At 37.3% G+C, this 12662-nt stretch overlaps 1 protein-coding gene across 6 annotated transcripts in view; it reads right to left on the bottom strand.

Moving 5' to 3' along the window:
* Positions 1–12662, bottom strand: part of PKIB (cAMP-dependent protein kinase inhibitor beta) — a 133801-nt gene that overhangs the window by 26042 nt on the left and 95097 nt on the right. For 3 of the 6 annotated variants that reach the window (XM_062187701.1, XM_062187699.1, XM_062187700.1), the window contains one exon: positions 8382–8546. The exons of the other annotated variants lie outside the window; for them this stretch is intronic. In XM_062187701.1, the coding sequence (XP_062043685.1) occupies positions 8382–8526 (145 nt within the window). In that variant the 5' untranslated portion in view covers positions 8527–8546. The remainder of the gene's footprint in view (positions 1–8381; positions 8547–12662) is intronic. 6 annotated transcript variants of the gene reach the window in all.

The raw sequence follows: 12662 nt of genomic DNA, 5'->3' as shown, positions 1-12662 counted from the left end.
CAAGCAAAAAATCCAATCAAAATCACAGTAGCAAAAATTTAAAAGTTGTTTTGAAGATTTTCTAGGTCACAGAAGCATAAGAAAATCCCCAACTAAACAGTAAATAACTTCAGAATGAAAAATCATCCCACTGAAATTCATCAAATTATAAACGTTTGTATTAATTAAAAAAATAAAATAATAGAACCAAAATTACTAAAATGAATGTATTTAACTTGTTAAAAAACTGTTGGTAAAACCAAAATCAATTACTCTATGTTCTTAATATTATAGGGTATAATAGAAGCAAATAAGACTCCATAAAAATGATACCTAAAATTTACTCAAAACGTGTAACAAAGAATAAGAAAGCTCAAAACCATTATATATAAATATTAATTAAAACATATGTACAAAAAACACTGTAACTATTATTACAATAGTTCATCTGGATGGTGAATGAATTCTATGTTCTACTTTGAAGCTTATTGTTTTCTAAATTTTCCATAATGAATATTTTTAATATGAAAACAGGCATAAACTTGTGTTAAGCACACACACTGTTTTAGAACACTTCATTGAGAGTTCTCCTATGTGATTCTTGCTGTGAGGTAGTCATCACTATTTGCATCTCAAAGGTATGAAAAATGAGGATCATATACATGAAATGAGTTGTCTAAACATAGCAGGCAAGTTACTAATAAAAGACCAGAACCTATTCCATCTGACACCTCATTCATTTCTCTTTTAGTTGTACTGCACATAAACATAAATATGGGTTAATTTCTAGACACTCAATTCTATTCCACTGATCTTCTAATCGATCCTTAGCTAATGTCACACCATCTTAACAACTACATTTTTGTAGTAAGCTTTTCAATCAGAAAGTGTGAGTCTCCCAACATTATTCTTTCTCAAGATTGTTGTGATTGCTTTGTGATTCTACAATCCCAACTGAATTTTAGTATATATATGTCAATTTCTCAAAAAAGCAAGCATCTTAACTATATTAAGTCTTCAGATCCAATATCTATTAATAACCCCATCTTCCATTCTTGAATGAATCTATTTTAAATTGAAGGAAAAACTCTAGTGATGTTCTTCTAGCACTCTTTTTAGTGGAGATCTCTTTAATACCAGAAAGCATTTCTGTCAACTGTGCTAATGACACAAGGCTGGGAAGGATAACATATGGTAGACTTGATACTTATCTCAGACCAGATGGATGAAATGAAAACAATATGAAATTTGTCAGCAATGAAAACAATATGAAATTTGTCAGCCTTAAAGGTAATTTTAGGTTAAAAAGTTTAGCTGTTCTAGAATACTTTCCTTAAGGAGTTGTCAAAATTACCAAATCATCTATAGTCGATACTTATTTTATCTCTAGAAGGAAAGAAATAGGGCATGATGGCCAGTGTTATAAATATTTGAAAATTCACCTATGGTTGATAAAGCAAAATGAATCAATACAATAGGAAGATGTTGGGGCTGCCACATTCCCATATTGGAATGCTGCTTTGAGTCCCAGCTGCTCCATTACAATTCAGTTCTTTGTTTATGAACCTGGGGAAACTGTGGATGGTGGCCCAAGTACTTGGATCCCAGCCTCCCATGTCGGACATCCAGATGGAGTTCTCAGTTCCTGGTTTCAACCTGACCCAGACCTGGCTGTAGCAGCCATTTGGGGAATGTAGTAGATGGAAGATGCCTCTCTCAATCTCTCTCTCTCTCTCTCTCTCTCTCTCTCTCTCTCTCTCTCCTTCTCTCTCTGTTACTCCATCTCTGTTACACTGCTTTTAAATAAATAAATATTTAACAGGGATCACTTTTCAGTTAAATTTAAACATCTAAGAATAATTGTGCATTAATTAAAGAGTTCAACCAATAGTATTAAGTAGAACAAAAAACTACTAAAAGGAATAAAGTAGTAGTAAATTTAACTGAAAATTGATAAATATAAGAGTGGGAATAAGAAAGGGAGGAGATGTACAGTTCAGCACATGCTCACTCGGACTTACCCCTAACAGTAGAGCTAGAAACGTGCCAGGGGATTCCAATTAAATCCTATCAAAGTGGCATGTACCAATGCCATCTCACTAGTCAAAGTGATCAGTTTCAGTTCATAATTGATCATAATGATAGGATTAAGAGTCAAAGGGATCACATAAACAAGACTAGTGTCTGCTAATACTAAGTGATAGAATTAAAAAGGAAAGATCCAACATGGGAAACGGGATACACAGCAGACTCATAGAATGGCAGATGTCCTAAACTGCACTCTGGCCTCAGAATCAGCCCTTAAGGCATTCGGATCTGCCTAAAAAGCCCATGAGAGTATTTCAGGCATGGAAAGCCAAGACACTGTGGCAAAAAAAAAAAAAAAAAACAAAACCTAAATGAGTGAGAATCCAGTGGAAAGAACGGGCCATCAAAGAAGGAGGTACCTTTCTCTGAAGGGAGGAGAGAACTTCCACTTTGACTATGACCTTGTCTAAATAAGATTGGAGTTGTCGAACTCAAGAGGATTCCATAGCCTTGGCAGCTCATCACAAGAGCCTCAGGTGATTACTGACGTCATAAATATGAGTGGCAATTGTTAAATCAACAACAGGAGTCACTGTGCACTTTATCCCCATGTAGGATCTCTGTCCTTAATGTGTTGTACTATATGAATCAATGGAATAACTAGTAATCAAACAGTACTTTACACTTTGTATGTCTGTGTGGGTGCAAACTGTTGGAATCTTTACTTAATATATACGAAATTGATCTCCTGTATATAAAGAGAATTGAAAATGAATCTTGATGTGAATGGAATGGCAGAGGGAGCGGGAGATGGGATTGCTGCAGGTGGGAGGGAGGTTAAACAGTTTTAATTAAAAAAGAATAGGAAGATGTTATAACAAGATAGATTTAGTACTATAAGCATGCCATATACCTTGTAAAAGACTAGTATGATATACTTGTTAAAGTATACTAAAATAATATCTTACTATTTGATATTTAAAGATGATGTAAAAATGGAAAAAGGCTTAATGATAAAAGATACAATATCTTCTACTTACCAAGCAAGTTAAAGAAAACATTTAGATATATTCTTAAAAGCAAAGTTTGCAATGGTTTTACTCTTTGCACTAGAGCAAAACTGTCCTATTATATATGGTCCATATGAAGATATGAAAGTAATTTTTATGGTATTCATTATGGGTATTTTTTAAGAGTTCATCCATTTTGCAGTTAGCAAAGTTCACAAAAAGGAAATGACAGAAAAGAAGAAATGAATAGAAAAATTGTTTTTCATGGAAACAATAGATGGTGGGGCCAGCAGGTTAACGTCCTGGCCTGAAGCTCTGCCATCCCATGTGGGTGCCGGTTCGAGACCTGGCTGCTCCACTTCTGATCCAGCTCTCTGCTATGGCCTGGGAAAGCAGTGGAAGATAGCCCAAGTGCTTGGGTCCCTGCACCCAAGTGGTAGATCCAGAGGAAGCTTCTGGCTTCGGATCAGCACAGCTCTGGCCGTTGTGGCCAAAAGGGGGGTGAACCAATGGATGAAGATCTCTCTCTCTCTCTGCCTCTCTTCTCTCTGTGTAACTCTGAATTTCGAATAAATAAATAAATAAAAATAGATGGTGCTTATAAAAATTTATGACAAAATTCTATGATTATTGAGCAGATAACTTCTAGTTTTACTGTTTTGTGGTAGGTTTTTATCATTATTTTCATAGAGAGGTTGAAAGAAGAATGTATAACTTTACATGTTTCAACAATTAACTGTTTGCTATGTTTAATCTAACACACACACACTCACTTTTCGTTCCACTATTTGAAAACAAGGTGTCTGTACCATGACATTGCATATCTAAATACTTAAGCACAGATCTAAGTATTTAAGGATTATATTATACATATTCATAATACCATTGTATTTCTACAACACTCTTTTTTGCATGTTGAAATTTCTCTGAGATAAATCATCTATTTCCCAGATATACAGCCTTTGGGAATTTCTTTGATGACTACTGGTTTTTGGAAAAGACCTATTTTTATCTTCATCCTTACAAGAAAAATCCTTCTTGGCTGAAATTATTTTCTGCAAGTACCTTACATATTAACCCACTTTAGTCCTTTTTTGCTGTTAAGAATCTAACTTTGAGCCGGTGCCATGGCTCAACAGGCTAATCCTCTGCCTTGTGGTGCCGGCACACCAGGTTCTAGTCCCAGTTGGGGCGCTGGATTCTATCCTGGTTGCCCCTCTTCCAGGCCAGCTCTCTGCTATGGCCCGGGAAGGCAGTGGAGGATGGCCCAAGTCCTTGGGCCCTGCACCCGCATGGGAGACCAGAAGCACCTGGCTCCTGGCTTCGGATCAGCGCAATGCGCCGGCCACAGCGGCCATTGGAGGGTGAACCAATGGCAAAAAGGAAGACCTTCCTCTCTGTCTCTCTCTCTCTCACTATCCACTCTGCCTGTCCAAAAAAAAAAGAAGCTAACTTTGATAATTTTGATATTTGTCAATTTGACTGAGTCACAAAGTGACCAGGTATTTGGTTAAAAATTACTCTGGAAGTGTATGTGTAAATGTTTCTAGATGAGATTAACATCTGAATTAGCAGACTGAGTAAAGCACATGGTCTTCCCTGATGTTGGAGGGCTTCAGACAATTCAGTGAAGGTTTCACTAGAATGAAAAGATGGAATAAGGGAGAATTCCTTCTCTCTGCCTTTCAGATCTGACATCAATTTTTTCTCTGCATTTGGATTCAGACTTGAAATGAAACTTCAAATATTGCCTCTTTTGATTCTTGGACGTGGACTGGGGCTGCCGTCATACTATTGGTTCTCCTGGGCTCTCAGTCTTAGGACTTCTTGTCTTCTGTAACTGTAAAATTTATATATTTATATGTGTACAAATATATATATATAGATAGATAGATATATTATGTCCATATACATCCTTATTGATTCTGACCAATATATTGTGGTGAAACTGTTATTCTTTGAGGAAAGGCTTTTCTTTTCTCCTGGCTTACTTTGAGATTTACGTGTTTAATGTTGTGTCATATAAATGGCTTGGGTAAATTTTGTTTATTCTTAGGATTTAGGATTTATTAGGATTCTTTTCAAATTTTCATCAGTTCTGGAAAAAGATCACATATTATATCTTTCAATATTGCTTTTCATCCTTTATCATTTCCTTGAAGTCCAATAACACATGGAGACAGACACACTCATACCTTTCAGCCTTTCCTTCATATTTTCTATCTCTGTGTTTCTTTGCTACATGCTGGATAATACCTTAAAATCTATCTTCCTATTCTTTAATTCTCTCTTCAGCTGTGTTTAACCTGGTGCATAAAATATTTACTGAATTTTTTTTCCAATGATTGTTTTCATTTGTAAACATTCTACTTGGATCTTTTTCAGTTTTGTTTGATTGTATTATAATCTTATTAGTAATTTACACTTATGTATTACTTTTTTCTCTTAGCAAAAAAAAAAAAGTACCTGGACTAGTGCTGTGGCAAAGCAGGTAAAGCCACTGACTGAAGTGCTAGCACCCTATATGGGTGCCAGTTGGAGCCCTGGCAGCTTTACTTAGCTCTCTGCTATGGCCTGGGAAAGCAGCAGAAGATGATCCAAGTCCTTGGGCCCCTGTATCCACGTGGGAGACCTGGAAGAAGCTCCTGGCTCGGATTGGCGCAGCTCTGGCCGTTGCAGCCTTTTGGGGAGTGAACCAATTGATGGAAGACCTCTCTCTCTTTCTGCATCTGCCTCTATGTAACTCTGCCTTTCAAATAAATAAATAAATCTTTTTTAAAAAAAGGGAATGTAGCCCTAATTAATACAAAGCTATAATCCCATCTTATAAAAGAAATTGTCTATTTCCAGGTTTTTCTGTGGTATTTTTATTTTCATCATACTATAGTGTTATCTGCTATTTGCTCAACATATGACAGAATTTTTCTCACTAAAATTCTGTGCACTGAAAAGAGATTTTTATACTATTTATTTATTTATTTTTATTTTTTAAAGATTTATTTTTTATTTATTTGAAAGAGTTACAGAGAGAGGTAGAGACAGAGAGGTCTTCCATCTGCTGGTTCACTGCCCAGATGGCTGCAACAGCAGGAGCTCCTGTCCGAGCCAGGAGTTTCTTCCAGGTCTCCCACGTGGGTGCAGGGGCCCAAGGACTAGGGCCATCTTCTACTGTTATCCCAGGCCACAGCAGAGAGCTGGATCAGAAGTAAAGCTGCCAGGGCTCCAACTGGCACCCATATAGAAGAGAGGCAGCCAGGACTAGAACCGGCGCCCATATGGGATGCCAGCGCTTCAGGCAAGGGCTTTAACCTGCTGTGCCACAGCACCGACCCCAAGAGATTTCTTTTTCCCAAAAAAGCCCAAATTTATTCCTTTATATTAAGCCTCTTGAAAAATTCTGTTAATAATTCCATTATCTAAATTCTTTATAGTTTCTCTTGTTTATTGTTTTTATGGCATCTCTTGTGGTGGCTTATTTCTCTGCATGCACTGTAATTTAGAGTTCTGAGATCACACGTTTTAAAATTTTATTTCAAATTACTTCATACCCAGGTTAAACTGTTCTCTTCTACATAGATTCTGAATTTGCCTCTGCTGAGTGTCTAAGGACACTACCAAATTGGTTGGCTTTATATTCTCAGCTTGGCTTTTTTGAGACTACACAGTTGCAAATCTGTAAGTCTGTGTGATCTTGTGCCTTTGTTGATAAATTAACAAGATACCTTTCTACCTCTTTCCATCCAAGGGAAGTCAGCCAAGAGAGGAAATGTTCCTCCCTGTCTTCCTTTGCAGGTTAGGGTTTTACCATATTACTTTCTACTGATCATGTCACCCTTTTCCAGTCTGAGCTTATTCAGGGGACACAATCTAGTTTCCCAATTTGAGTGAGCTCTAAATTTTTTCCTTGTTTCTAGAACATTGTTCATTAGAATGGAAGTTCTGAGTCATCATGGAACCTAGGTCAGCCTTGAGATGTAGCACTAACCTGCCCCTCCTACTTTGGATTTCTCATTGTTTTGGGCTTGTAAAAAATTCTCTTACTTATTTGCTAATACAGATATTAATTTAAAAATAATTTTGAAGTATTTATCCCACATTTTATAAGGTTGTATATAAGGGGAGTGTTCATTTGTTTGGATATTAAGACTCCTATACTGCTTAAGTTTCAATTTTTTCTTATCCAACTAATGGCAATGCATTCATTCTGTTAGGTCACAAAATAGCAGATGTGCTAATGTAACTGCACATTTAACAGAACTTATTTTAACTCACATGTTCCCATTTTTCCTTCATAGTAGAAAAAGATGTTGTAATTCAAAGTAACATCATTCTACATTAAAATTTGTTTACTCTGGGACAAATTTTCAAGCAATTTGTGATCATCCTCAGGATCCATCCCCTCATGTAGTATAAGGCCTAAAATTAATGCTCAATAGTAAGTGCTACCCTGGCATCTATTAAAATAGGGAGAGTCTCGATTGGTCTAATCACATCCCTCACTTGGCCTCAGTAAATAAGGTTTCCTGTCAAGCAACTCCTATTATCAAAGGGAGCAGGCACAGTTCCTACTTATCCCTGCATAGCAGATTTCAAACAAGTCAATCACCCAGGAGCTCCATACCTTCTTGTTAATAACCTCACACTCCTTGGTTGGTTGTTCTGTTCTTGATTACAAACCACACATAACCGTGCACGGGCTGCAATATTCTCCTTGGGCTCTGAGCATATGTGACAAACTGCTGTAGGTCTCACCTGTCCAGTGTTGAGTGTTGTCTGTTTAGCCGTATCTGAATCCCTAGGGCAGGAATCTCTCCTTCACCAATAGGGTAAGTAAGGAGCAATAACAACCAATGGTGTCATAAACTATATGAAATGCCCAACCATAACTGAGGACACCTGGTCAGGTAAAATTAACCAGTCTTTGGTAACTGGTTCTGAGAATGATGAATGGTTACCTGGGAAACAGCAGTTCAATGTTAAGCAGCTTGAGCTAAGATCAGTGCAGTACTGTGTTGTCTTTGTCAGGCACTGCCATCTCTTGCCATCCTATAATACTCTTGCTCCAAAATGAAAATTGATAACTATACCCTGGGGTGACATTCTGTCAGGTTAGCAGGTTCAGCCTGTTTGGCCAGTGGTCTCTGATACTCTTGCCTATAAAGGTGGTGATGAAACAGTGCGTTAACCAGCCAGTACTTCCGTCCTGCTTACCAAAAGTAAGGCTATAGCTCTCTGGCCTCTGTGTCTATTCTGGTGAGCATTACTGACTGTTTGGGGCAACTATCCATACAATGTAATCATGCATCTACAGCACAGGCCTAAGGATAGCGCTTTGCAGAATTTAGAAAGGAAATAAATCACTACCCTGTGGAGAATTAAGCATGGCATCCTGGTTGTCATTTTTGTTCATGCAAGGGTAGTGACCTTGCTGGTTTCCTGTGTTGCTGCTTGCCTTGCAGTTGCTGCTTGCGCTCTCCTTACCCCCAAGGGTATCAGGATGCACATCCATCGTGGCCCGTGGCCCAGGTGCTGACAAAAAAAAAAAAGAGGATGGAAGAGGAAGGACTATTTGGTACTCAACTGATCTCCCAATACAAATCCCACAGCACTGCTGTGTATCAACATACCAAAGGGCTAATCTCAAATCATCAACCCCTCTCTGAGCCATAGAGAAACGATGTTATAGGACGTAGACTTCCACCCCAAGGACACTCACTATCTGGTATTCGCTGGAGGAATTGGCAGCCACTTACAAGGAAGGTCATCAAGCTCCCAAACATTTCCCTGGAACCACCCCAAAAGTATGAAGCACAAGAGATTACGTAGAGACACAAACCAAAAGCTGTACCTTTACATGGCTAGAAACTCAAAACATTCTTATGGAATTTGTACAGAAAAAAAAAAAAAAAAGAAAGGAAGAAAGAACAATGAAAAGAAAGAAGCTAAAGAGAGATAGTGTAACTAAAAAAATGGCGCAATGGCAGAGGATGATCTGCCATGACCCACGGAGTCTCGGTTGTTGGCCTGGCATTCTTCTCCTGCATCAGTCTGCTGACTGCGTCTGTGATGCAAGAGAGATTTTAATCCCCACAGTTTTAGTGAAACACCCATGGCACCCTTGTGACACAGTGAGGAGGTTAGTTCAAAGCCAACCTACGCCCAGGGTCTGTAACAACATAAATCAATCATTGCCACAGGGGTGACCCCCTGACCTTGATGAATGATTAGAGAATCTCAAAAAGAAAAAACAGACATTATCAGGGTAAAGAGAACCCTCCACTACTACCACCAAACATGTTTAGTGACCACCAACAACAACAATAAAATAAACAGAAAAGAGGGTGATTTTTGTCCACAATAATCTATTAACATTTTCTGAGTAAAAAAATAGGAAAAGAGAGGAAAATGTTAATTACCCTGATTTGATCAGTATACATATACTGAAATATCATACTGTATTCCATAAACATTTACAATTACTGTTAACCACAAAGCTTTTTCAATGCTTTAAAAAGTAAATGAAGAAAAAAAAAACAGGAAAGAAAAAAACCTGAATAAAAAGAAAGGAAACCAGGGCCAGCTTTGTTGGCATAGTGGATTAAGCTGCTGTCGGTGACACAAGCATCCCATATGGGCACTGGTTTGAGTCCCAGCTGCTCTAGTTCCTATCTAGCTCCCTATTGACGTATCTGGAAAAGCAACAGAAGATGGTCCAAGTACTTGGGCCCCTGTACCCATGTGGGAGATTTGAAAGAAGCTCCTGGCTTCTGGCTGTGGTATGGCTAAGCCCTAGCTATTATGGCCATTTGGGGAGTGAACCAGTGAATGAAAAAAAATCTCCTCCTCTCCTCTCCCCTCCTCCCCTCCCCTCCCCTCTCCTCTCCCTTTTAAATAAATAAATATTTTTTTAAAAAAAGGAAATCAATTTAAAAAAAATAACAAGGTTCAAAATTTGATACCACTAGAAATCCAGAATTTACTTAAAGAATTTACATAGTAGATAAGAGGGCTCTGATTGGCTTTTGTGCTTCTATAACATAGGTCCTGGATTAAATTTGAGATCTACTGAAATATACCAATTGGCAAACCTTCAAGGCTTTAGCCAATATTAAGGCTCAAATTACAATTATACCTGGAGATTATCCTAAAGTAAATCATGGAATCCCCCCATAATCTTAGAAAAGGAATAGATTTATATGTCTGAGCTTGACCATCAGAACAACTGTCTTACCTAAATTTCCCATGATCATAACACATCTTGTCCTAAAATATCCCATGGTGTGCCTAGATATTCTGACTCAATGAAAAATAAATGAAAATTAAATTAACTCTTTGACACTTACAAATGATTTGACAAAATGGAAATCCATGATTTCTCTCCTCCCACTCCAAGTTAGAATAATTAATATGGTTCAATGTTATTTAAAACAGAGCCTTCAAGGATTAAAACTTGTTATACAATAGTTTATGAGTGAATGAGATGATTATCCCCACTGCTTCTTCACTAAATAGCCCAGTTTGGCCTGTTTAGCTGGCTCTTAAACCTGAAGCAAAAGAATAGTGTTCCATAGTAGATTGCTGCAATTTTAATATCATGGTCCTCCACTATAAAGGTCCTTTACCCAACAAACTGATTATTGAAATTAAAGGCTTGATCCAATCAGCAACTGGTAGTTTTCTATGACAAATTTGGCTAATATGATCTGCTCAGTGCCCATTTTAACGGACTCTCAGTCACAGTGTGCTCTTACCTCCTGGTTTCCCAGGCTACCTGTGGAATATCTCAGCAGCTTTGACATCACACATTCTTTACAGGTAAGACTTTCACTACTTCAGCTTCTCTTGGAGTATAGGCTTGACATTTGATGATATCCTCCTTTAGGGAGATCTATCTGGCACATTTATTAAGGATATAGGAAGGCACACTTCAAAAAATTCATGGAAAATATGATTAAAAGACAATTATATGCTGCCACCAAAATTTTTTTTGAAATCCATGCATATGAATGATCTTCAGAAAGTCCATCAAAAATGCATATTATGAAAAAATTTTGCATAGATTTAAAAAGTTTTGCACCAAAATAAACTTATATTTGAATTCCAGTTTTTAACAAACTTTTTCAAATGCCCTCATACGAATAGTCACAAAACAGCTACAAAAAGGAAATGAATGGGCCATTACCTCATCCATAGTACAAAATTATGCCACCTCTATTAAATTCTTGAATACTACTTAGTAAACCAAGGGCTGCTCCATCCCTGACACTCAAGAAATAGATATTGACTCTCTCAGCATCCACAGGGCTAATGCAAATCCAATATCTTTTAGTCACTTTAGGGCACTAGGGGCAACATATTCATCTGCAAATTTTACTGAATTTTACTAATGCCATCAGTTACAAATGGGCTCATTTTCAAACAGAATCCCTCCAACACAAGGCAATAGATTCTGTCAAAATTGAAAGCAAGAGGCACCCCAGATAATGCCCTCAAAGGCTTCAGTTACCTTACTTGATGCTTCCTGAAATCTCTGGGCCACCAATGATGGTTATAAGTTGTCTATGGGCTTCTGCTTCAAGAAATTGCCTCTCTTGGCCTTGCACTACACATCGTTATAGCAGCAATCACTACCTACATAATGGGCTCTTCCAGAAATATGGGGTTCCGCAGATCTTGAGCCTGTGATGCTCTCTGTATCCAGCTGCCCATTATGTGTTGGGCCACCAAAGCATCACACCCCTGACCTTGGCACAGCTATGAGATCCTCTCACTGAAGGATGGAGTTAAACCTGGACCTTCTGGCATACTTCGTCAGCAGAAAGGAATGGCCTCCTATATCCTCATCCCTTTCTGTACATCACAGTGCTGAAGTCCCTCTCTTCAAAAGTCCCATATCCTTATAAACTTAGAAAAGATGAAAAAAAAAAAAAGAAATACCTCAAGTTATAAAGAAACTGCCTTTCTGAGAAGCAAAACTCACTGAGTACAGCGATCTACCACCACATACATGAATCACTTCAACAGGACTATTTCTTGTTCTGAACCACATATCCTCCATACTATTTTACCAGACCCAAAATATTGAATATTGTGAAAGCAACTGATCTGATTTGAAAACTTTAGTTTATTTTTGAACCTTAGAAACTTAGGTCATGTGTTTGAGAAATATATATAATTTTGAGTAAAAATTACTTTAGTTCTCTATTAATTACTCATTAATTACTACATAATATATACAATATAATATATTGCAAAATTACATATATAATTATATATGGAAATATATATAGTGTAGATAGATTATAGATAATCTGAGAACACACATTCAGATGTCTTAATATTCTTTTCAGAATAAAATGGAAGTAAATTCTTATTTCTGGTTGTATAATTTTATCTATGATTTAATTGTTCTGTTGTTCTCAATTGTGCTAAGTTTTACCTTCCAATTTATCTTCCATGACACCAGAACAACTGGCAGACTTAACTGAAAATAAGAGGTCAAAGAGCTTTTAAAAACAATCCTAAGATTTTTAAAAAAATTTTTAATTTGACATGTCATCTGTACAATTTTTTGGTAAAATATGAAAAAAGAGTTCACATCTTTTGGAGAAATATTTTCTTGTTACAAAGGAGAGAAGGCCCAAA

Source organism: Lepus europaeus, chromosome 3 (genome assembly GCF_033115175.1).
Source record: "Lepus europaeus isolate LE1 chromosome 3, mLepTim1.pri, whole genome shotgun sequence".
Lineage (NCBI taxonomy): Eukaryota > Metazoa > Chordata > Mammalia > Lagomorpha > Leporidae > Lepus > Lepus europaeus.
This window is presented reverse-complemented; position numbering and strand designations above follow the sequence as displayed.